Source organism: Tilletiopsis washingtonensis, assembly GCF_003144115.1.
Source record: "Tilletiopsis washingtonensis strain MCA 4186 unplaced genomic scaffold FA09scaffold_8, whole genome shotgun sequence".
Lineage (NCBI taxonomy): Eukaryota > Fungi > Basidiomycota > Exobasidiomycetes > Entylomatales > Tilletiopsis > Tilletiopsis washingtonensis.
The window spans coordinates 128,728-149,076 of NW_020312005.1; the positions used below are offsets into that span (position 1 = coordinate 128,728).

At 67.9% G+C, this 20,349-nt stretch overlaps 11 protein-coding genes across 11 annotated transcripts; 5 read left to right on the top strand and 6 right to left on the bottom strand.

Moving 5' to 3' along the window:
* Positions 1-45: 45 nt before the first annotated feature.
* On the bottom strand, positions 46-419 carry FA09DRAFT_248680 (hypothetical protein). The gene has a single exon (XM_025739683.1). The coding sequence runs from the start codon at positions 360-362 to the stop codon at positions 159-161; it is 204 nt and encodes a 67-aa protein (XP_025598979.1). The 5' UTR covers positions 363-419; the 3' UTR covers positions 46-158.
* Positions 420-893: 474 nt separating this feature from the next.
* FA09DRAFT_329210 (hypothetical protein) lies at positions 894-2,145 on the top strand. Its single transcript, XM_025742077.1, has 3 exons — positions 894-1,032; positions 1,157-1,286; positions 1,368-2,145. Exons 1-3 carry the CDS (start codon positions 992-994, stop codon positions 2,115-2,117), a joined length of 921 nt encoding a protein of 306 aa, XP_025598980.1. The 5' UTR covers positions 894-991; the 3' UTR covers positions 2,118-2,145.
* Positions 2,146-2,604: 459 nt separating this feature from the next.
* On the bottom strand, positions 2,605-4,434 carry FA09DRAFT_329211 (hypothetical protein). The gene is made up of 5 exons (XM_025742078.1): positions 3,828-4,434; positions 3,573-3,621; positions 3,218-3,511; positions 2,848-3,162; positions 2,605-2,791 (listed from the first exon to the last, which is right to left on the bottom strand). Exons 1-5 carry the CDS (start codon positions 4,170-4,172, stop codon positions 2,622-2,624), a joined length of 1,173 nt encoding a protein of 390 aa, XP_025598981.1. The 5' UTR covers positions 4,173-4,434; the 3' UTR covers positions 2,605-2,621.
* A 306-nt stretch (positions 4,435-4,740) lies between these two features.
* Positions 4,741-6,190, bottom strand: FA09DRAFT_329212 (succinyl-CoA ligase subunit alpha). Its single transcript, XM_025742079.1, has 4 exons — positions 5,649-6,190; positions 5,404-5,526; positions 5,080-5,325; positions 4,741-4,974 (listed from the first exon to the last, which is right to left on the bottom strand). Exons 1-4 carry the CDS (start codon positions 6,127-6,129, stop codon positions 4,847-4,849), a joined length of 978 nt encoding a protein of 325 aa, XP_025598982.1. The 5' UTR covers positions 6,130-6,190; the 3' UTR covers positions 4,741-4,846.
* A 182-nt stretch (positions 6,191-6,372) lies between these two features.
* FA09DRAFT_359885 (alcohol oxidase) lies at positions 6,373-8,708 on the top strand. Its single transcript, XM_025745175.1, has 7 exons — positions 6,373-6,808; positions 6,859-6,876; positions 6,925-7,306; positions 7,355-7,448; positions 7,496-7,899; positions 7,955-7,983; positions 8,037-8,708. Exons 1-7 carry the CDS (start codon positions 6,447-6,449, stop codon positions 8,653-8,655), a joined length of 1,908 nt encoding a protein of 635 aa, XP_025598983.1. The 5' UTR covers positions 6,373-6,446; the 3' UTR covers positions 8,656-8,708.
* Positions 8,701-12,655, bottom strand: FA09DRAFT_338006 (hypothetical protein; the record flags this gene model as incomplete). The annotated part of the gene is made up of 16 exons (XM_025744049.1): positions 8,701-8,800; positions 8,855-8,880; positions 8,939-9,473; positions 9,527-9,533; positions 9,588-9,646; positions 9,702-9,926; positions 9,979-10,050; positions 10,113-10,180; positions 10,240-10,287; positions 10,349-10,369; positions 10,428-10,665; positions 10,720-10,786; positions 10,893-11,649; positions 11,702-11,915; positions 11,974-12,095; positions 12,329-12,655. The coding sequence occupies 16 exons, from the start codon at positions 12,653-12,655 to the stop codon at positions 8,701-8,703; spliced, it is 2,886 nt and encodes a 961-aa protein (XP_025598984.1).
* Positions 12,656-13,382: 727 nt separating this feature from the next.
* On the top strand, positions 13,383-14,892 carry FA09DRAFT_342984 (NAD(P)-binding protein). Its single transcript, XM_025744570.1, has 4 exons — positions 13,383-13,962; positions 14,021-14,215; positions 14,327-14,419; positions 14,472-14,892. Exons 1-4 carry the CDS (start codon positions 13,468-13,470, stop codon positions 14,832-14,834), a joined length of 1,146 nt encoding a protein of 381 aa, XP_025598985.1. The 5' UTR covers positions 13,383-13,467; the 3' UTR covers positions 14,835-14,892.
* Positions 14,864-16,245, bottom strand: FA09DRAFT_329216 (Clavaminate synthase-like protein). The gene is made up of 4 exons (XM_025742080.1): positions 15,989-16,245; positions 15,590-15,927; positions 15,059-15,537; positions 14,864-15,004 (listed from the first exon to the last, which is right to left on the bottom strand). Exons 1-4 carry the CDS (start codon positions 16,082-16,084, stop codon positions 14,967-14,969), a joined length of 951 nt encoding a protein of 316 aa, XP_025598986.1. The 5' UTR covers positions 16,085-16,245; the 3' UTR covers positions 14,864-14,966.
* FA09DRAFT_249022 (hypothetical protein) lies at positions 15,882-16,748 on the top strand. Its single transcript, XM_025739684.1, has one exon. It carries the CDS (start codon positions 16,118-16,120, stop codon positions 16,661-16,663), a length of 546 nt encoding a protein of 181 aa, XP_025598987.1. The 5' UTR covers positions 15,882-16,117; the 3' UTR covers positions 16,664-16,748.
* A 495-nt stretch (positions 16,749-17,243) lies between these two features.
* On the top strand, positions 17,244-19,284 carry FA09DRAFT_329217 (galactose mutarotase-like protein). The gene is made up of 3 exons (XM_025742081.1): positions 17,244-18,455; positions 18,516-18,978; positions 19,034-19,284. Exons 1-3 carry the CDS (start codon positions 17,409-17,411, stop codon positions 19,159-19,161), a joined length of 1,638 nt encoding a protein of 545 aa, XP_025598988.1. The 5' UTR covers positions 17,244-17,408; the 3' UTR covers positions 19,162-19,284.
* On the bottom strand, positions 19,215-20,094 carry FA09DRAFT_329218 (hypothetical protein). The gene has a single exon (XM_025742082.1). The coding sequence runs from the start codon at positions 20,058-20,060 to the stop codon at positions 19,353-19,355; it is 708 nt and encodes a 235-aa protein (XP_025598989.1). The 5' UTR covers positions 20,061-20,094; the 3' UTR covers positions 19,215-19,352.
* Positions 20,095-20,349: the final 255 nt, after the last annotated feature.

A 20,349-nucleotide genomic window follows, 5' to 3' on the forward strand; every position in this document is an offset into this window, starting at 1 on the left:
GGCGCTGCCTGCTGCCATGACTGTGCTGCCTCCGGACGCACTCGACAACAAGTAGCCGCGACGTCCGCCCCCCACCTGGTCTTCGATGTCGAGGCCCGCCGCAAGATCCCGCACGACCCTCTCCGTCCCGCTCGCTGGGCAGTACCACATGGTGCGCCTCACCGAGCAGCAGCGGGACACGCTCGAGTGGCCGCAGGTGCAGGCGACGAAGGGCCAGCCATCGCGCCGGGGCGCAGTGTGTTCGTGAGAGCGGACAGCGAGCGCCTGATGTCGGCCATGTTGGACCGGCGCCCGTTCCGGCAAGCTACGGAAAGCGGGGAAGGGGGGGGGGGGGACCCATCAGGCTCGCGCTGTACGACCATTCCGTTCGATCACGCATGCGAATTCGCAGAACAGTACCATATGAGAGTGAATGGGAGGCACGTCGCACGGTGGGGGGCGGCGCGCCGCGGTAGGCGGGGCGCGGCGCGCGGCGCGGGCCGAGACCGTCTCCCGCGGTGCGAGTGCCGCGCGCCTTAAACCCGAGCCGCACCCGCGGCGCGCACTACAAGACCTGCATGCATGACCCTGCATCGGCGCCTTGCGGCTTCCTTCCCACCACCACCATCGTCGGCCTCACTCGCTCAACCAGGAGCTGCCCGACTCATCGGCCAGAGCAACAGCAAGCGCCCAGCGCTTCGCGCCCCATGTGCTCGCACACGCCTGTCTGAACGAGCTGCCTCGGCGGGCTGCCGCCCCACTTCACCCCTGTCGGTTCGAGATCGCGCGACTTGCGTCAAGGGAGCGGCAAGACGGCCAACAGAGCTCGCAGACGCCCTTGACTATGCCTGTGCTTGCTGCGAGCGCATCGCGTCATGCAGCCGTGCTCGGTCTTCTCGCCTGCTCAGCCCTGTGGGGCACGCTCGCGCGGCTCGGCCTCAGCGCGCTTAACTCGTATGACGGGCACTCAATAGCGCCGGTCATCTGGGCGCAGGGCGTCGGCTGCTTCGTCATGGGCTGGGCACTGGGGAATCGCGCCGAGATCGAGTCTAGGTGCGTTCCCATCCTGGCGGCGCTGGCACTCGTCGAAGGCGACAGGCGTCGAGGAGCAGCTTTGGGCTGGAGATGTCGCACTGCTAGCACGCCGGCAGTGCTGACCCCGCGCTGCGCCCGCCAGATACGCCCCGCTCTACACTGCCATCGCGACGGGGCTTTGCGGGAGCATCACGACCTTCAGCGTGTGGATCCTGGAGGTGTTCCGCGCCTTTGGCGACCAGAAGCACTACAGCCGCAGCGGCCTGCAGAATGTGAGTGCAGACGCCGCGCTGTGCAGCGGCGGGGACGTCCGAATCGCGACGAGGACGCCGGTGCTGAGCTCTAGACGCTAGGTGCTCGACGCGCTCACGCAGACGCTCGCCACGCTGGCCGTCGCACACGCCTGCCTCGTCGCCGGCGAGCACTTCTCGCGCGCTGTCAGCGTTGCTAGGCTGCTGCGCGTGTGCGGACAGGGAAGGCCCGACTCCGCCGAAGCATCAGCTCAAGAATCGCCAAACGGGAGCCCGGGTCCGCCTGCTGCAGGCCACGCCAAGCCTGCTGGCCATTCAGCGACGACACCGTGGCTCGACCTCAGCTGTCTCGCCCTCGGTCTCGCTCTGTGGGTCGGGGCTGCGCTGCTGTGCGCCCTGTACGCGCCCTGGCGGCACGTCACCTTCTCCCTGGTGCTCGCCCCGCCTGGCACGATCCTGCGCTGGTACCTCTCGCGGCTCAATGCGCACCCACGCTCCAATCGTCTGCGGCTGCCACTCGGCACGCTCGCAGCCAATCTCCTCGCCACGGCCATCGTATGCGCCGCCTTCGTCCTCCAGCGCGTGGGGCGCGCGCCGGGCGTCGGAACGCGGGGGGCGTTCACCGCTCTCGGCTGTGCTGCGGCGTACGGACTCGAGCAGGGCTTCTGCGGCTGCCTCAGCACCATCTCCACCTTCGCCGTCGAGCTGCGCGCCTGTCGGCCACGGCACGCAGTGTGGTATGCCTCGGCCAGCTGGCTCGCAGGCATCGCCCTGTGTGTCGTGCTCATTGGCGGCCCGTGGTGGAGCATTGGCATGGACGGCAGCTGTGTCACCCTGTACCCCGTGGCGTGATGCCGCACTGAATGCATAGAGTCCTCTGAACCCTGCGTGCGGGCTCCGGCGAGCCGATGTACTGCTGCACTTGTGGCCCACTGGCCCTCTTTGTCATGTGCGCTCTTTGTCATGTGCGCAGCAGCACATGCGAGCACGACCCTAACCTTGCCCGTTCCGTGCGCAACGTCTCGCGGCCGCTGGTCGCACATGAGCGGCAGAGAGAAGTGAGTGGGGAGGACCTATCTCGGCATGGCGTGGGAGCGGTGATGCGATCCCACACTGCGGGGGATCGCCTGGCGGCTGATGCGCGCGGTCTGCGCTGCACTCGCCGAGCTCTTCCTGAACAGTGCCGGCTAGGGAGGTGGATCACACACGTCTGTGCTGCGGAAGCGCGGCTAGCCACCCTCCGCACGGCTCGCCTCAGCGGCATGGCAATGACAGACGATGCTGCGAAGGATCAAATGCTTGTCTGACGAAGCGCGACCTGACGCATCACGAGTGCGTAGCGAGCTCTCTATTTGTCTATTCCTTCGTCCCAGAAGCTGCTACAGCTGGCTCGTCCTGCACACCCATCGTCACGTCCTGCACACCCGAGGCGCCTGCGGACTGCAGCACGGCGCGCACGCCTCCCGACAGCGCCTGCAGTGCCTGCAGCTCCTCCTCTGACTTCGTGAGCAGGTGGCCCGCGTATGCTGGCGTCGAAGCGATGTCAGTGCGGCGGAGATCTGCGTTCGACGGGTCCGCTCACCCATCGAGTTGATGGAGAGCGCCGTCTTCTCGCCGCTCGCGAGCGGCAGCTCAAAGTCTTCTTGCGTGCGCGGCACCAGATGCAGCGCTCGCGCTGTCATGAGCAGGTTGAAGGACGGCGGGCCTGAACGGACTGGCGCTGCTGCACTGCCGCTGGCGCCAGCGACGGCAGACAGCTTGGCCTTGAAGAGCGCGTCGAGCAGGCCGAGCAGCTTGCTCATGAGATACGATTCGCGAGCGCTAGAAGCCTCGCCTTCAGGAGGCGACAGGAGAGCGACAAAGTGCTGGTACGGCAGTGGCAGCGCGAAGATGGAGTCTTTGGAGCCGTGGCGTCAGCGCTGTCGACTCAAGACATCGCCACTGCGACTCACCATCGCGTCCCTCCTGCTCAATGCAAGTATGCAGCAGCCGCTCAACGGGCACTCTGCCTTCTCCGCGCTTCCCAACTACATCCTCCGTCTCCCCTGCCTCGAGCGAGCACTCGATGAACTGCACGTGACAGTGCGGCTGGCTGGCGCCGGACAGCGGGCCGCAGTTGTAGAATGCCATCAGCTCGGCGTCGGCCGAACGGCCCTCGCCGACGGGCGAGCGTGCGTGCTCTTGCAGCAGAGCATAGGCCAGCGCCAGCGTGGCTGGTGGCGGCGGCAGCTTCTGCGACGCGAACTCTGCGAAGAAGTCCGGCTTGAGCTCTGCCTTTGGAATTGGGACTCACGCCAGCTTACACACCCTTCGTGACGAGCAGAAAGTGCAATGGCAAGAGAGCGTACTTGTTGAGCTGTGCGAGGCACAAGTCAGTCCGGCTCACCACTTTCCGGGTCTCTCCCGAGATCGCAGTCGCGGTCAGCCACGCCAAGCCACACTGCGTCCCCGGCTGCCTTTCACGCCGCTCGCAGACTGCACCCGTGTTCACGACACGACAGGGTCGCCGCTGCCAGCTCTCGCACCGTCTGACCGCCTCTGTCTGATCTGAAGAATACGCACCAGCACGGTGTGCTCCGGCAGCTCCGCCACGAAGAGGTCTGAGTCATACGGCGGTGCAAAGACGTCCTTCTGCTCCTCTGCCGGCTTCTGCTGCTGTTGAGCCGCGTCCTGCTGGGCAGCTCGCTGCTGGCGCGCCCGCTGCTTCTCGCCCAGCGCCGGCACGCAGCGCACCCGCCATGCGATGGGTGTGCGTGCCGATGCGCCGGCGTCGGCCTCTGGCGCAGGAGCATCGGGCAGGAGCACGACGCGCGAGGCAGGACACACCACGGCGCCGCTGCCCGTGGCGCGCGCAAAGGCGGCGCCGAGCGCCGGGAAGAAGGCACGCAGCTGCGCTGGCAGCGGCATGGCCGGCGTCGTGGCGGTCGGCATGGCTGCGAGGCGTGCAAGTGCAAGGCAGGGCCGTGCGCAAGGGGTGCGCGGACTCGTCCGCGGTGGAGGATGCCGCTCCCTGTGGGCGCAGCGGGGCCCCGGCGTGCAGGCGTGCGGCGCTGAGATGCAGCTGCGAGATGCGGCAGGTGCGCTGCTCGTGTGACGGCGTGCAGCAGCGTGAGACGGCTGCACTCTGGTGCTGGAAAGGGTACGGAGAGCAGGATGTGGAGAAGAGGTGTGAAAGAGAGGGCGGAAGGCTCGCCGCGGCGCTGCAAGACGGCGCGTCCGGCCCGCGGCGGCTAGCGCAAAAGGCGCGCGTCTCCGCACCGCGCCGCAAGAGGCGCACGCTGCAGCCACGGGCCCGCATCCGACTGCGGCGCTGCAGCTCTGCTTCATCCGCTTCGTGCGACAGCGGATAGAGCTGCGCCCGCCAATGCTCCCGGCCGGCCGTCGAGCAGACCTCGGCTTGATGCGGCTTCGCCGCCCCACACGCGGCTGCGGCCCCGAAGCGATTGTCGCCCGTCGGCCCCTTGTCCATCCCTTGCCGTGCTGAAAGGTATCTGATTTCCGCCGCCGCAGGCTGGAAGGCAATTCCGGGGGCGACGTGCGGGCCACGTGCTAAGAGGCGGCCCTGCAAACACAGCCGAGCTCTAGGCCGAATGTGTCGCAGCTTGCCGCTTCTCCCAGTCCGGCTCGGCGGGCAAGCAATGCATCGCATCCATCTCCTCTTTGATCGCTTGCGCCGTCTCGCCGACGGTGTCCACCACTCTGATGCCCGCTGCATGACGCAGGCCATAGACGCAGTCAGCTGCTGTATGGCAAGCCCAGCCAAGCGAGCCTTGCTCGATGCAGCACGAGAGTGCAAAGAGGCAAGGCAACTCACCTCGTCGCCAAGCCTCTCTCTTGGCCTCGGCACTGCCCACGCCCTCGTTCCACACAGCTCCGGCGTGTCCGTACGACCTGCCCGAGGGTACGCCGCGGCCAGCGATGAAGCCCACGATGGGTTTGAACGGCGGCTGCGGGAGCGAGAGGAGATACGCCGCCGTGTCCTCCTCCATCGTCCCGCCGACTTCGCCGATCAGGATGATGCCAGAGGTGGCGGGGTCGGAGAGGAGGAACTCGAGAGCCTCTGAAGACGCGCACACGAGGTGGAGAGAAGAGGCCGAGGCGTGAGAATTGGAGAGGAGAGGGTAGAGGGCAGACTCACCGTCTGTGCGGGTGCCGGGATAGAAGTCGCCGCCTAGCCCGAGCACTGTGCTCTGTCCCAGGCCGAGCGCTTGTGTGGCGCCCATGGCTTCATACGAAAGCGTGCCTGATCTGGCCGCAATGCCTGCAGCGCTGCATCAGCCTCCATCCCTCATGTCTCTGTGCCGCTCTGTCGCCCCGGCGCTCCGTCGCTCTCTCGTTGCGCCGCAACTAAGACAAGCCACAAGATGCCTTGTCTTCACTCACCGACACATCCCCGACTTGCCGCCGCCACGGGCGCAATGCCCAGGCGTGGGCCGTAGGGACTCGTGTATCCCGGCGAGTTTGCGCCCAGCAGCCTGCTTTTCGACTGCGACTGCAGCGCCGACATGACGAGCATCTGGTCGCGCGTGGGTATGCCTTCTGCCACTGCCACCACGAGGGGTATTTCCTCCGCGATGGCCTCGATGATGGCATCCGCCGCGCTGACCGGCGGCACAAAGACGGCCGTTGCGTCGATGCGTGTATGCCGCTTTGCCTCGCGGACGCTGGCAAAGAGCGGCACGCCAAACTCGTCGTGCGTGCCGCCGGCCTGCTTGGCCGACGTGCCGGCGACGAGGTTGGTGCGGCCCGTGCGCACGCTCAGGCGCGCATGCATCGTCGCGGCGCGGCCGGTGAGGTTCTGGAAGAGGATGCGCGAGTCGCGCGTGAGGTGCAGATGCGGCACGGTGCTGCGATAGGAGGCCATGGCGGGCGATGGAGGTGGTGCAAGGTGAGGCGGATGCGATGCGGGGCGAGGCGAGGTGGAGTAGGCGCGGAGGAAACAGCTATCGGTGCGGGGCGCCGCGGCAACCGCCTGCGCTCGCGCGCGCCGCGTCACCTGCTGGCGCGCACCTCGGCGCGCCGCGCGCGCGCCGCGGCGCGGCGCCTCCACTCGTCCTTGTCAGCATCAGGCGACGGCAGGCGCGGCCTGTGCGCCCTGTCTCGCAACCACACGGACCCGCAAGCAGCCGCAGCAAGTACGCAGAATCGTCCACTGCAGCACAGCTCATCGTCGCCGCCGCCATGTCGCCGCTGTCGTGGCTGTGGGGCACGCGCCTCGAGGCCGCGCCCGGCCAGTGCGCCACGCCGTGCGCCTTGCCGGCGCTCTCCAGCGACGCCGTGCGTCCACCAGCGAGCCCGCGCAGCTACACACACATCATCGTCGGCGCAGGCACCGCCGGCTGTGTGCTGGCCTCGCGCCTCACCGAGGACCCGGGCTGCCGCGTGCTGCTGCTCAACCCCGGCCCGCGTGTCAACGACGTGCTCTCGCGCATCCCGCTCATGAGCATTGCGCGCTCCTACACGCCCTACTACGCCTACCGCATCGACAGCGTGCCGCAGCGCGGCCTCGACCCGCCGCGCACCGTCAGCATGGTCGCCGGCCGGTGAGCAGCGCCTCGTCATTTGTCTATTTCATGCTGACAGTCTGATGTAGCATCGTAGGTGGCTCGAGGTGAGAGCCGCGCATGTATGCCACTCTATCGGGCTCACACCTGTGCAGCGCCATCAACGCCTCCGTCTACACCATCGGACCTGATGTCGAGCTCGATGCGTGGGCGGAGCAGCTCGGTGCGCCCAGCTGGAGCGCTGCGTCCTTCAAGGCCCTATTTGCGCTGCCGCGCCACCGCGGCCAGAAGGACGATGCGCCGGGCCCGTGGCACACCAGCCAGCCCGTCGAGCACCTCTACCCGCTCACGCGCCACGTGCTGCGGGCCCTGCGCGAGGCTGGCGTGCCCAACGTCGACAATCCGCACGCCGGCGAGGGCGGGCCCGTCGGCACAGGGAGCTTCATCGTCCAGCAAACGCACTTTCCAGACGGCACAAAGGCGCACGCCGGCAATGCGTTCCTCACCGACTCGGTGCTCGCGCGCCCAAACTTGACGGTCCGTGGCGCCGTTACCATGGAATGCCCCTGCTGACAAAGTTCGCAGCTCTGCACGGGCGTCAGCGTGCGGCGCATCTACTTTGACACGGCCGGCAACGGGCCGGTGTGCAAGGGCGTCTTCTTCGAGGATGGCTATTCGGGTGCGTTGCAGCACGACCCATTCGAGTAAGAGCTGACCCGTCCACAGGCAATGCCTTCTTTGCCGCCGCCTCGAGTACCATCCTGTCTGCCGGCTGCTTCCACACACCGCACCTGCTGCAGCACAGCGGCATCGGGCCACGCTCGCTCCTCGAGCCACACGGCATCCCCGTGCTGCGCGAGCACCCGCACATCGGCGCCGGCCTGCAGGACCACGTAGCGGTGCCGCTGCAGTTCCTCGTGCCGTACGCCGACTCGTCCATCGCCACGGCCGACGGCATCCGCGCGGCATGGTACGGCCTGCGCCACGCCTGGGACTACTTTGTGCACGGCACGGGCAGCCTCTGCGCCGCCGGCTTCATGGAGGGCGCCGCGTGGTTCTCGACGCACGACCTCGTCGAGGAGGCCGACGGCTCGCTGCGCGTCAAGTGCAAGGACCCACGGAGCAGCGTGGTGCGTGCGGCATCGAAGAGGCGCGGGGTGAGCTTACGCTGACATCTGCACGCAGGCCGACATTGAGCTGCTCTTCACTACCTTGTGGGTGTGGTTGGCGCATCACAGACGCGCTTGAGCTCACTCTGTGCCCGCAGCTGGCTAGACGAGGCCCTGCCGCGCTACGCCGGCATGGAGGACGGCACGATGGGCGTGTCAGGCATGCTCGTCGTGCTCACCCAGCCAGCGTCGTCTGGCAGCGTGGCGCCATCATCGGCCGACCCGCGCGATCCCCCGCTGCTCGACGCCGGCTACCTGACGGACGCGGACGGCTCGGACGTGGCACGCCTCTCGCGAGCCGTCAAGTTCGCCATGGGCCTGGCACACGGCATCAACCAGAGCGGCTACACGTGGATGCCCGCCTCGGTGCCCGGCCGCGACGCCATGAGCGGCGCATGGACGTTCGAGGGACACGAGGACGTCACGCGCGACATGAAGCCGACCGACTTCCTCGACCCGCACCTCGTGCCCGACGCCGCCGTTGAGGCGTACGTGCGGCGCCATGCACGCGCCATCTACCACGGCACATCGACGTGCGCCATGACGGCGCGTAGCGAGCGCAAGCTCGGCGTCGACCCCGAGACCCTCTCGCTCGACGCTGTGCGCGGCTTGCGCGTCTGCGATGCCTCCGTCTTTCCTGCCGTGCCGAGCACGCACCCGCAGAGCCTCGTCGTCGCCATGGCCGAGAAGCTCGCGCGCCAGATGCGCAGCGAGTAGCTCGCAATCTATGTATACCAGGGCCACTCTGTCTGTTCTCCCTCGTCACTCCGAGCGCTCTAGTCGCTGGCGTGCCTGCGTCAGCGCCTCGCGCGAGCTGAAGAGTGTGGCGAGGAAGAAGTCGGCAAAGCCGGCGTCTGTCCAGCTGTGAGGCAGAGCGTCAGCCGACGTCAAGCAGCGGAGGCCAAGCGAGACGCACTATCCTGCGTGGCTGTAGAGCATTTCCTGCGTCGCTGCGTCAGCAAGGAGCCTGTGCTGAGCGGTCTAGCGATACTCGACTGACGAGGTATTGATGTGACAGGAGCGTAGGCTGCAGCGGGATGACATAGTCGACGGAGCCGAGCGGTGAGAGAGCGCGGATGCGTCGCTCGGCGCGGTCCCGCTCCTCCTCGGTGAGCGTGGGTGCGCCAGCGCTCGTGGGCGTCGGCGGGTCGGTGGCGGACTGCGGCGGCCTGGGCTCGTCCATGGAGCCGCGCGGCGACGCCTCGGCGCTTGACGAGCCGACTGTGGAGGCGGAGCGAGCGCCACGGCGCTCGGCGTACGCTGGCTTGGCCTTGCGCGGCGTCAGTCGCTGCAGCCACTTCGGGTTCGCCGAGCCGGTTGACGTGCTGGGCTCGGCGCTGCCGAGCGTCTCGAGACCGCCGCCGTCCGGCGCGTCCTTCTCGTCTTGAGTCGCCGCGGCAGGTGCGTGCGAGGAGCGGCCCCAGGACGCAAAGATGCCGCCGCTGGACGTGCCGGACGCCAGTGCGCCGGGCTGCCCGCGCAGTATCGACGCCACAGCACGCGAGATGACAACCGGCCGAATGACCTGTGCAAGCCTGCAGAGAAATGTCAGGCGGCCGCACAGCTGCTGAACTACCGCGTAGCTCACTTTGCGTCTGCCGTGAGAGTCAGCCAAGCTCACATTCCACGCGCCACAGCTCCACACTCACCGACACATGGGTTCAAGCGCGTGCCGACCGGATCCGTGGCGGAGAAGATGTTGAAGATGCTATGAAGACCCGGCGTCAGCTGCAACATCTCTTTGCATGCCTCGAGCCACTCACCGATCGACGGCCAAGCAGCCGTAGCGTCCTGCGCGCACGACTGACTCGTCCTTGGCGTCGCCCTGCGTGCCCTCCCGCCCACGTCGCGCAATGAGCTGCGCGCGGTTGAGCCACATGAAAAGAGAGACGGGCGAGCCGAGCAGGTAGAGACTGCACACGTCAAACGCCAGCTGCGACTCGTACGAGCTCGGCTTGGCCGCGGCGTGCGTGGGTTGCGCCGAGAGTCTCAAGGAAACACGTCAGCGCTGGAACGGCCTGAAGTGCCAAGGCAGCTCACACATCCGTGGCGATGGCCGCGCCGAGACTGTGCGCGATCAGATGTGTCTTGCCGCCCTTCTCGAGGAACTCGCTGTGCCAACACGCTATCAGCGAGACTCGGTCTTAGTGCGTCGTCCAAGCCTTGGCACGCACGGATTGCGCTGCATGAACAAGCGCCAGACAAAGTTCGTCTGAGCGCGCACGCGGTTCAAGATTTCCGCCTGTGTTCGAGCCATCGTCAGCGGAAGAGGCGCGCAAGCGAGTGCTATGTGGCACGCACTCGATGCTGCGAGAGGTAGAAGGGGATGTCGAGGAAGACGCCAGAAATCTGTGGAGCGAAGGAATGAGTCCGTCGGACGAGAAGCTTAGTGCATGCTGCATCGACTGACAAGCTGCTTGACAAGCGGGATCTGGCGGCGACGGGAGCTGTCAGCAGCGGTGCAATTATCCTGGCGCTTCTCTACACACGCTGTCCTTCTCGCCCGCGCCAAAGATCTGGTCGAGCTGGAACACGTTGTCAAAGTGCTCGCCGTCGGCATCCTCCTCTGCGCGCGGCGGCTCAAAGTCCTCGAGCGTGGCGCGCCACATGACAGGCAGGAACTGCACGCGCTTGCCGGCCAGCAGAGAAGCCATGCCGCCGCCGCCGACGTCCGAGGGTGGAGCGGCTGAGGCGCGCTTGGCCATGAGGGAGCGCATGTTGGAGACTCTGCAGGGACACCTGGTGAGCAGCAGTCGAGCAGGCAGCAACGTGAACGCTCACGCAAGGGCAAAGTCCATCGACTTCCACTCTTCGGCTAGCTTCTGCCCGATGCCGTGCCAGACCTGCGCTAGGTGATCAGCTGTGGCTCATACGCAGCCGGGCGTCAGACCTCACCAGCACTGTGCGAAGATGTCAGCCATGCAACGGTCAGGCCTCACGCAAGATCCACTCACCGAGATGCTCCGGCCCGTCATCTTCCTCCTCCACCTCCTTCTCCGGCTCGTACTCCTCGTCCTCGTTGGCCGCAAGGCCGGCGCTCTCCTTGCTGCGCTCCTCCTCGGCCTCCTTGCGCTCGCCGCCGACGGCCTTGAGGCCGCTGGCCTGCATGCGCGCGTCATCCACTGCTGCCTTGAGGCTGGCCGCATCATCGCCCTTGGTGAAGGCAGAGAGACTGGCCGCCGACGACGTGAGCGCCGTCAGCCGCGTGCCGAGGTTGCCAAAGAGCCCGCTGCTCGTGGACGCGGAGGACGTCGAGGCACTGCGCTCCTTCTTCGTCTCGGCCGGCGGTGCAGCATCGCTCGCTTCAGAGGCCGCCGGCTCTGCTGTAGCCGCCGCGCCACCTTCTGATGCGGCTTCGTCTTGCGGCTTTGGCTCCTCCTTGGTATCGACCGCATCAGCAGCCTGCTGTTCTGTTTTCTCCGCGGTGCCTGTCTCTGTCTTCTCTGCACTAGTCTCCTCGAGCTTTGGCCGCCCCTTCTCCAAGCTCCGCCGGATGCGCTCCTTGGGTGTGAGGTTGCGCTGCGCAATGGCCTCCTGCTCCGTCTCCGTCGACTGCTCCTTGAGCTCGCGCGCCGCCTCGGCGGCATTGGCCTTGGCCGCGGCGCTCTGCGGCTTCTTGGCGGGTGCCGGCGCTGCAGCGCTTGGCTCCTTGCCGCGCGTGCCGAGCAGACGGCGTGCGTTGTCGAAGCCGCGTGCCAGGAGCGTGCCTCCCTGTGGCCTGCATCAGCATTCCGCACCCCGCCTCTGTGCACTCCCAGCTCACCGAGTGCTCGCCCGCCCATGCCGTCCAGAGCATCTTGCCCATGCGCGTGCCCACATCCTCGCGGTACAGGCGCGCCAAGTGCGGGCCGAGGAAGATGACGTAGGCGCCGGGCATGCTGGCGAGGTGGCACTGCAGCTTCGCCTCGGCGTCGGCGCCCTGCGACACGGACGCGCGCAGCTCGTCGGCGTACGACGGCAGCCATGGCCGGATGGACCTGCAGGGCGATGCATCAGTGGCATGCGCAATCGGTGTGCAGACGCGCGCATGCTCACCCATACAGCTCCTCGAGCTCAAGCGCGACGGCATCGCTCAGCGGCGAGAGCTTGCTGGCGTCGAGGAACCAGGTGCCGCGACGCACAGGCGTCGGCGCGCTCTTCCAGAAGACGGGTGAGAGCTGCGGCGGAGAGCTATCAGCGGTGGTGCAGATGTTGTGGGCATAGCGCTAGCTACGGCTGTCCTGAGCCATGCGACGACGAGCGTGGCTTGCGCCGTGGTCGTGACAGCTGCGGCCCTGCCTGCGCGGTCGCACATGGCTCGCGGCATTGGCGTTGCCGCAGCGCACCTGCGGCCTGCCGCATGCCCCTCCAATCTGCGTCCGCACTGCTGCATGCCTGGTCCGCCACGCACCTGCAGCTTGCGCAGGTCGACCTCGTACAGGCGGTCCTCGGCGACGGGCACGCGCCAGCTCTCGAGGGCGCGGTCGGGGTCGGGCGCCGGCTGCGCGGCGTCTTTGTCCTTGCTCTCGGCCCACGCCTTGCGCTCCTCTGCGCTCCTCTCCCAGCCGCGCTGCAGCACGCGGTCGTCGCGCGCACCAAACGCCGCCCAGCTGCTCGCCTTGGCGTCGGCGGCGTGCAGCCAGCGGTGCTGCAGCGGCGGCACGGCGGCGTGCAGGCTCGGCGTCGAGGCGGCGCGCAGGAAGCGCGCGCGCTGCGGCGTCGGCTGCTCGGCGGCCATGCTGGCGAGGAGCAGCTGCAGCAGCGACGCGGCGGGCGGAGTGTGTGTGCGGTGGTCGCTGCCGGAAGAGCAGCGGCGGCGGTGGTGGTGGTGGCCGGGACGCAGGACAGCACGCACGAGGCCCGGCGTGTCCGGCGCGCGCCGCCTCCACACGGCACGCGCCGCACGCAGCGCGCAGTAAGAGTCGCCCAGCCTCATCGCATGCGCCGTGCTGTGCCGCTGCTTGTGCGGCGCAGAGGATGGGGCAGTGAGAGGGTGGAGCAAGCAAGTGGAGCGACGCTGACGAGAACGTCTGGCCCAGCCATGACCTGTCCATCACCGCGCGTGCCGACGAGTGCGCAAGGAGCCGGATCTGCTGGCCGCAAAGCACGGCACTCTGGTCCTGCATCTCCGCACAGGGGCGTGTGACCAGCCCGTTGCGTCCTCGAGCCGCGCCTGACGCCGGCCGCGCTTGCCTGTCCACTCCGCAGGGCCTCACTGCATTCTGGCGGTCAAGGGGACGCTCTGTGCCTGCCTGAACAGGGACAGAGAGAGGTGTGGGCTGGAGGTGCTTATCTCGGGACGGCGTAGGAGCGGTGATGCGGTCCCACACTCGACTGCGTGGGAACGGCGGCGCACCGCCGTGCCGCTTTCAACTTGCGGCGCGGCAGCAGCAGCCCGGCACTCAGACTCGGCGTGGTGCGGGGAACTCGCCGAGCGGCCTTGCTCGGCTCCGGTCAGCCAGTTGCAGCGGGCAGGCCAGCAGCCCAGAAAGGCAGCTTGGAGGCAGATCTCGCCAGGGCAGCGCCTCTCTCTCCACCACCACCACCGCCATGCCGCCGATCCCCAGCATCTACGACACGCACTGCGCCGGCGCCGGCCTGCTCGCCAGCACGCCCGTGTGGGGCGCCTTCAAGCGCTTCCGCCACCGCTACTTCAGCGACGACGCCAACGCGTTCCCCGAGCCGCCGGCGTGCGACCTCACGGGGCAGAACGTCATCGTCTCGGGCGCCAACTCGGGCATCGGCTTCGAAGCGGCGGCACTGTTCGCCGCGCGCGGCGCCAGCGTCGTCCTCGCCTGCCGCGCGCCGCCGCCGCACGAGCCGCACCCCGACGCCGCCATCGACAGCATCCTGGCGCGCCACAGGCACGTCAAGCGCGAGAACCTCGAGTGGTGGACGCTCGACTGCGGCGACAGGCAGAGCATCCTGGCCTTTGGGCGGCGCTGGCGCGAGAGCGGGCGCACGTGCGACATTCTGTGCAACAATGCCGGCAGTGCCTTTGGCGCCCTCATCCACACCAAGGACGGCGTCGAGCTGACGCGGCAGGTGAGCCGCGCGAGAGCCAGGCCTCGCGAGCCTGCCGAGTGCTCACACCCGCCGGCAGGTCAACTTCCTCTCGCACTGCCTCCTCACCTTCCTCATCCTGCCGTCCATGCGCAACGCCAAGGCGCCGCGCGTCGTCAACACGTGCAGCATCTTCCACTTTGGCGGGCGCCTCGACTTCAGCAACATGGACTACGAGCGCGCACCCAAGACGGCGCGCGGCCTCGGCGGCACGCTGAGCTACTGCGACAGCAAGGTGAGCAGCGAGGGGCCGGGCGGTGGCCAAAGCTGCAGGGGACACCAGCGTGGTAACCCGCAGTGGCCACCGCCTGCGGCTGGACAGACCTCCTGCTGACACCTGACCCAGCTCTGGCTGCTGATGTGGACGCGCGAGCTGCAGAAGCGCCTCTCGCGCTCGCAGCACTACCGCCACGTCATCGCACACGGCGTGCACCCCGGCGTGAGTAGCGATCCTCGCTTGTACCTCTGCACCGCACACTCATCCTCCGCAGTTCGTGAGCACCAACATCTGGAACCAGCCGCACATCAAGGAGCTGCCGTGGGTGCTGCAGTGGCTGCTCGTCAAGGTCATCGGCCTCTTCTCCATCTCGCCGCAGCAGGGCTCGCTGTGCCTCACGTACGCCGCGCTGCACCCGGCCTACGGCTTCACGCCCGCGCAGCTCGCCGAGTACCCGGCGCGCGGCGAGAGCGCCAAGATTGGCGGCCTCTTCTTCAACCGCACCAAGCCCGGCGTCACGCGCCCCGAGGTCGACGACCCCGTCGCGACGGCGCGCCTCTTCGAGCGCGCGCTGCAGGACGTCGGCGGCAAGGAGGTCGCCGAGGACGTGCCGGGCGCCGCGCCGGGCCTGGAGTGACGTGGCATAGACGTAGCCCGGATCTGCTTATGTATGCGCAATGGACCGCGTGCGTAGCGTGGCCAGAGCTGTTCTCAGGCACGGCCGGGTGTCCAAGTGGGTATAAGTTGCCGCGTCTGCCCGCCAGAAGCGTCATGCGACATCGGTGTGCCATCGCTGCACGACATTGGCTGTGCGCTCATCGCGGTAAGCGCGCTGCGCCACCCTAGCACCACACCACTCACGATGGCTGCGCGAGATGCCGCGCCATGCCACGGCGCCAAACGGCTCCTCGGCGGCGCCCCAGAGGTCCTGCGCCGGCACGTCGGACTTGCGCGCCTCCAGTGCCTTGGCGCCGCTGTTGCCCAGCAGCGACTCCGGCAGCGGCTCGACGACGGAGCTGAGCGCGGGCATGGAGAAGAATGCGACCTGTCGGTGAGGGAAGAAGTGCAGAGCGCAGAGCGCAACAATGGAGAGCGACACAGCCATCAGCACTTGCACGCCCCTCGCCTCGCCGCTGCGACGCACCGAGTAGCGTTCCTGGCCGCCGGCCTCGCTGCGCACGCGGTGCGTCGCCGCCACCAGGGCGCCGCGCGAGACGCGCTCCAGCTGCTGGCCGGCATTGACGACGATGCAGCCAGGGCGGTGCGGCACGTCGACCCACTCGCCGGTGCCCAGCTGCACCTGCAGGCCCTTCGCTGTGTCCGTCGCTAGCAGTGTGAGCCTGCGAGGGCCGTCAGCAACGCAAGCAAGGGGCCGGAGCAGAGACCGCTCACCAGCCGCCGTCCTTGTGTGCGCCGACGCCCTGCTCGCCTTTCCTCTCTGTGCCATCCACTGCACTGCCGGCCGGGTAGCGGATGGCCTTCATGCGCGCGTAGCCGTCGTCCTGCTCGGAGCGCATGTAGCACTCCAGCGCGCCAGCTGGCAGCTGCAACGCCGCCTCGAGCGCCCGTGTCAGCTGCGCCGCCAGCTGCTGTGCGGCGGCAAAGTAGGCGAGCGTGGTGTCGCGGTGCGCCGGCAGCGCGGCGTCGGGCAAAAACTGGTTCGGGCCCAGCAGGCGGTGCGGCACAAACGATGACGAAGGCCGCGAGGACACTTCGGGTGCGTAGTCGATCTGCGCCGTGGGACGGAGCGTCAGCGGCGACGGCGGCGGCAGCGCGCGCTCTGCGCCGCACCTGGTCGCGGTGGTCCGTCTGGCCCTGCGTCAGCTCGCTGCCGAAGGGCGAGTAGCCGCTGCGGGAAGGCACGTCAGCCGCGGCGTGCTCCAGCATCCAGAGCTCCACGTCTGCTCCTGCGCTGCACTGATGCTGCTGCACGCGACCGATTCCACTGCGCCTCTGGACGCATTCAGCCTCTTCTCCCACCGCCGCCCCTCCTTGTGTGCTCCTCTGCTCCGCTCACTCTCTCTCTCTCTCTCTGCCCGCTCTCCGTGTCACGTACCGGAATGCGGCGCTCTGCTCCATGGCGATGCGCATGCGCGTCTCGCGCGGCAGGGCAAAGAAGGCGTGCGAGAGGGCAAAGATGTCCTGCCGCAGCGCCTCGAGCGGCGAGGCGGCGAGATAGACGAAGCCGACGTGCTGCATGGCGTGCAGCAGCTGTGCCAGTGCCGCCGGCTCGTGTGCGGCGAGGGCGGCGTGGTCGATGCTGGGCCAGGCGGCGGACATGATGGTGGTGGTGCAGAAGAAAGAGCGGGGCCAGCGGCAGCCGTGTCTGATGGGCGCCGCGTGCAGGTGTGGGCGCGGCGAGCACGCCATCCACTTCCAGGCCGCCGAGGTGCTCCGTGCGCCGCGGCCAGCCGTACGAGGTGCTCCGTGCGCCGCCGCGTGCGCGGCCAGCTGGGTGCGCCTTAAGTTTGAGTTGTCCCTTTTGTATTCACCGCCTGGCGCAACCAGACAAGATGATGCTTCTTCTTCTCTCGCCAGTGCAGAATTGCCGGTGCTGCATGCGTGGTCCGGCGCGGCATGGCATTCTCTGAGCTGCGTGCAGCCGAAGGTGTCAGTGAGCGCACAGACAGGTGTGTGTTCGCCGATGCCAAGCCGGCGGAGCGCGGTGAGAGCATGCACATGTACCTCGGGGAGCGAGCGTGCGAAGTCTGGCCTCGCTGCTGAGACGCAAAAGAGGGCGTGAATGAGGGCCGAGCGAAGAGGAAGCTGCTGGAGACAGGAAGACTCAAAGGCAAGGGCGAGATTGCCGCACCCCGCAGTGAGGTCCGCACGAGCCGCTGTACCCCGCAAGCAGAAGGTCTCGCCGAGCAAGCCTAGCGCCGGAAATCTGTAAATCAGCGGATCAGCGCCGAGGCGGGTAGAGGCAGGACGCGAGCCGCCGCCGTGCGGTGACGCATGGATGATGGCCGACGTGCGGCGGAAGCGCCGCAGATGCGGTGCGGAGTGCAGCGCGCTAGCCGCTTCTCCCGCCGCGTTCCTCGCATCACTCGCACCTCTCCACACCACTGACACCGCCGAGGGGCCACAGCCGCAACCAGAGACGCAGCACCTGGCAGCGGCAAGAGGAGTGGCGAGCGAGGCACACATAAAGCGCGCTGCGAGGGGCACGGGCTGTCGCACGCACCCCCATCCTCCAGCCCCCTCTTCGACGATGCGCTTCTCCGGCGTCCTGCCCCTGCTGCCTGCGCTGCTCGCCGCCGCTCCTGCCCACGCGCAGTCGGGCTCGAGCATCAGCGTCAGTGTCTTCGGTGCCCTCTCCTCGGCAGCGGCCACCGCCACAGGCAGCGTCGCCTCGTCTGCTGCCTCGACGGCCTCGTCGACGAGCAGCGCAGCGCCGCAGCAGACGCCCGGCTTCGTCAACAACGGCACTGTCGGCATGTACCCGTGCGCCGGCGGCAACCCGGACAGCGTCAACACGCCGCTCTCGAACCGCACCGATGCCGCCATGCCGGCCGACAGCTCGAGCACTGCCGCTGCCAGCTCGTCCGACGCCTCTTCGGCCTTGGGACAGATGACTCTCAACTCGACGTCGAGCTCGTCGCGCCTCTATGCGCTCGGCATCGACTACGGCAGCTGTCCCGAGGCACAGGCGCCGGCCTATCCGACGCAGCCCATCCACCTGCGTGCGCCCGACGACAGCGTGCGCGCCACCTTCTCGCCCTACGGCGCCGGCGTCACCGAGCTCTGGGTCAAGGACCGCTCGGGCAAGTTCCGCGACGTTGTGCTCGGCTTCGACAACATCACCAACTACCTCACCGACCCGCTACACCCCAACTTCGGCCCCATTGTCGGCCGCTACGCCAACCGCATCCAGAACGGCACGTACGAGATCGACGGCACGACGTACCATGCGCCGCTCAACGAGAACAACGTCTCGACGCTGCACGGCGGCACCGTCGGCTACGACCGCTCGCCGTTCGAGATCGTCTCGCTCAACGCCTCGGCCGTCACGTTTGCGCTGACGGATCCCGACGGCAACCAGGGCTTCCCGGGCACGGTGCGCAGCCACGTCTCGTACGCGCTGCGTGCTGGCGGCGTGTGGAGCATCGCCATGAACGCCACGGTGACCGAGAAGAAGTCGCCCATCATGCTCTCGTCGCATGCCTACTGGAACCTCGACGGCTACAAGCGCGAGGACAACGAGACGACGATCCTCGACCACGTGCTGCACCTGCCGCAGGCCGACAAGTACATCGAGGTGAGCCGGCGCTGCCCTGCCTTTGCCCGAGCTTTCGGCTGACCTGACTTCGTCGCGCAGACCGACTCGCTCCTCATTCCCCGTGGCCCGGTTCCCGACGTCGACGGCACGCCGTTCGACTTCCGAGAGGCGCGGCCGCTGTCGGAGAGGTTCAATCAGACGGAAGGCATCTGCGGTCCCGAGTGTTTCGGCTGGGACAGCTGCTGGGTGCAGTCTTCGCCCGACCTCGCACAGCCGGCCATCGAGATGTACAGTCCGCAGTCGGGCATCAAGGTTTCGGTCGTGAGCGACCAGCCGGCGATCCAAGTCTACACGTGCTCGGGCATCTCGGGCGCCAAGGGCTCGCTGCCTCGCAAGCGCAGCCAGGGCGGCGACGGCACGCTGGCGCAGATCTACGAGAACCACTCGTGCATCGTGCTCGAGATGGAGGAGTGGATCGACGGCATCAACCACCCCGAGTGGAACCGCACGCAGATCTACGCGCCCGAGGGCCAGCCGTACATCTGGAATGCCGACTACACCTGTGAGTCCGACGACGCTACGCAGCCTGCCGCCCCTGCTGACCTCTCCGTTCGCAGTCTCGCAGGTCGACGAGTCCGGCAACGCCGTCTCGAGCAACGCGACCTCGACGCAGTCGAGCTCTGCTTCCGCTGCGGCCTCTGCCACCTCGAGCGTCGGCGCGGCAGCCTCGACGTCGTCCACATGAGCTCTGCAGAGAATCTCCTTCTCCCACCCTCGCCGCGTGGTTCGTCAGCTGCTCTGTTTCCGGCGCAATGTGTGATGATGTATTAGCAGTTCCTTGACTAGTGGCGACCGAATGAGAGAGGCGGGAATCCGGAGCATGGGAAGCTGTGCTGAGCAGAGGAGGAAAAGGCGGACGGAGGCTGGCGATCTGGACTAGCCGCGACGAGTGAAGACGCGCGACATGCCGCGAGCGAAGCGAGGCGTGAGCCACAGAGACAGAGGAATGCGCAGGGGCAGGAGCATCTGTAGCGAGAGGTCAGCACGTCCCACAGCCTGCTGCATACATGCGGCACTCACCTTGACGATGACATATGCGCCGAGCGCGTCTCTGACCTGGCCGATCTTGACGTCGCCCGCAATCTTCTGCGCACGGCCGCCGAGCGCGCCGCCGATGCTCTGCTTCAGCGACTTCTTCTCCTTGACCTCGTCGATGGCCGCGTCGGCCTGCTCGAGGCCCTGCTGCTTGCCGCGCTTGTACTCGTCGGTGACCTGCTGCAGCATGGCGACTGGGTCGTCCTTGCCCTTCTTGACGGCGCCGACGAGGCGGAAGATGGCACCTCCACCTGCCCAGGCGCCGCTGGCGACGCGCTTCAGGCCCATCTCGACGGCGTCCTCGACGGTGGGCGCACGCTTGGTGCCGGCATCGGTCGTGCCCTCCTTGATGCCGAGGCTGGAGCATGCCCAGTCGGGCAGCGGGCGCGCCAGGAAGTAGGCCGCCTGCGGGCCAGCGACGAGACTAGTGCCGAGGCCCGTGTAGCGCAGCACGGCGTACGCCGGCAGCAGCGCCAGCTGGGCAATGGTGACGTGCACGCCGGCAAAGGTGAGGGCGTGCTTGAAGGGCGCCGCACGCACGGCGGCCATGCCGCGCAGCGCCGCCGTCTTTGCGGCGTCGGCGGCCGCCTCGGCGCCCGCTCGCTGCGGCCCGGCGGCGGCGGCGTAGGCGCGCCACGACTCGGCGCTGAAGCGCGGCAGCGCGTTGAGCATGCCCAGCGAGCCGCGCGGGCCGAGCGGGCGCGCAGCTGGCAGGGCTGTGGGTGCGAGAGGCGCCCGCGGCGCAGAGGGGAAGAGGTGCGACATGGCGGAGGTGGTGGTGGGAGAGAGGGAAAGGGAGCGGGCCCCTTGGAGGAGCCTGCTTGCGGACAAGGGACAG

What these genes read in the sequence shown, in the direction of transcription:
- FA09DRAFT_248680 (XM_025739683.1), bottom strand. Translation starts at nt 362, where the DNA reads ATGGTCGTACAGCGCGAGCCTGATGGGTCCCCCCCCCCCCCTTCCCCG.
- FA09DRAFT_329216 (XM_025742080.1), bottom strand. Translation starts at nt 16,084, where the DNA reads ATGCTGGAGCACGCCGCGGCTGACGTGCCTTCCCGCAGCGGCTACTCG. An exon ending in GCACACAAGGACGGCGGCTG is followed by an intron (nt 15,538 to 15,589) that starts GTGAGCGGTCTC and finishes CGGCCCTCGCAG; the next exon opens with GCTCACACTGCTAGCGACGG. An exon ending in CGGCATCTCGCGCAGCCATC is followed by an intron (nt 15,005 to 15,058) that starts GTGAGTGGTGTG and finishes ATGAGCGCACAG; the next exon opens with CCAATGTCGTGCAGCGATGG.
- FA09DRAFT_359885 (XM_025745175.1), top strand. Translation starts at nt 6,447, where the DNA reads ATGTCGCCGCTGTCGTGGCTGTGGGGCACGCGCCTCGAGGCCGCGCCC. An exon ending in TCGCGCGCCCAAACTTGACG is followed by an intron (nt 7,307 to 7,354) that starts GTCCGTGGCGCC and finishes CAAAGTTCGCAG; the next exon opens with CTCTGCACGGGCGTCAGCGT. An exon ending in GAGCTGCTCTTCACTACCTT is followed by an intron (nt 7,984 to 8,036) that starts GTGGGTGTGGTT and finishes CTGTGCCCGCAG; the next exon opens with CTGGCTAGACGAGGCCCTGC.
- FA09DRAFT_342984 (XM_025744570.1), top strand. Translation starts at nt 13,468, where the DNA reads ATGCCGCCGATCCCCAGCATCTACGACACGCACTGCGCCGGCGCCGGC. An exon ending in TGAGCTACTGCGACAGCAAG is followed by an intron (nt 14,216 to 14,326) that starts GTGAGCAGCGAG and finishes CACCTGACCCAG; the next exon opens with CTCTGGCTGCTGATGTGGAC. An exon ending in CACACGGCGTGCACCCCGGC is followed by an intron (nt 14,420 to 14,471) that starts GTGAGTAGCGAT and finishes CATCCTCCGCAG; the next exon opens with TTCGTGAGCACCAACATCTG.
- FA09DRAFT_329211 (XM_025742078.1), bottom strand. Translation starts at nt 4,172, where the DNA reads ATGCCGCTGCCAGCGCAGCTGCGTGCCTTCTTCCCGGCGCTCGGCGCC. An exon ending in TGCCGGAGCACACCGTGCTG is followed by an intron (nt 3,622 to 3,827) that starts GTGCGTATTCTT and finishes TGCCTCGCACAG; the next exon opens with CTCAACAAGTACGCTCTCTT. An exon ending in TGAGCAGGAGGGACGCGATG is followed by an intron (nt 3,163 to 3,217) that starts GTGAGTCGCAGT and finishes ACGGCTCCAAAG; the next exon opens with ACTCCATCTTCGCGCTGCCA.
- FA09DRAFT_329210 (XM_025742077.1), top strand. Translation starts at nt 992, where the DNA reads ATGGGCTGGGCACTGGGGAATCGCGCCGAGATCGAGTCTAG. An exon ending in CGCGCCGAGATCGAGTCTAG is followed by an intron (nt 1,033 to 1,156) that starts GTGCGTTCCCAT and finishes TGCGCCCGCCAG; the next exon opens with ATACGCCCCGCTCTACACTG. An exon ending in GCCGCAGCGGCCTGCAGAAT is followed by an intron (nt 1,287 to 1,367) that starts GTGAGTGCAGAC and finishes TCTAGACGCTAG; the next exon opens with GTGCTCGACGCGCTCACGCA.
- FA09DRAFT_329217 (XM_025742081.1), top strand. Translation starts at nt 17,409, where the DNA reads ATGCGCTTCTCCGGCGTCCTGCCCCTGCTGCCTGCGCTGCTCGCCGCC. An exon ending in AGGCCGACAAGTACATCGAG is followed by an intron (nt 18,456 to 18,515) that starts GTGAGCCGGCGC and finishes TTCGTCGCGCAG; the next exon opens with ACCGACTCGCTCCTCATTCC. An exon ending in CTGGAATGCCGACTACACCT is followed by an intron (nt 18,979 to 19,033) that starts GTGAGTCCGACG and finishes CTCCGTTCGCAG; the next exon opens with TCTCGCAGGTCGACGAGTCC.
- FA09DRAFT_329212 (XM_025742079.1), bottom strand. Translation starts at nt 6,129, where the DNA reads ATGGCCTCCTATCGCAGCACCGTGCCGCATCTGCACCTCACGCGCGAC. An exon ending in GGCAAGTCGGGGATGTGTCG is followed by an intron (nt 5,527 to 5,648) that starts GTGAGTGAAGAC and finishes GCAGCGCTGCAG; the next exon opens with GCATTGCGGCCAGATCAGGC. An exon ending in TCCCGGCACCCGCACAGACG is followed by an intron (nt 5,326 to 5,403) that starts GTGAGTCTGCCC and finishes GCGCGTCTTCAG; the next exon opens with AGGCTCTCGAGTTCCTCCTC.
- FA09DRAFT_329218 (XM_025742082.1), bottom strand. Translation starts at nt 20,060, where the DNA reads ATGGCCGCCGTGCGTGCGGCGCCCTTCAAGCACGCCCTCACCTTTGCC.
- FA09DRAFT_249022 (XM_025739684.1), top strand. Translation starts at nt 16,118, where the DNA reads ATGCTGCTGCACGCGACCGATTCCACTGCGCCTCTGGACGCATTCAGC.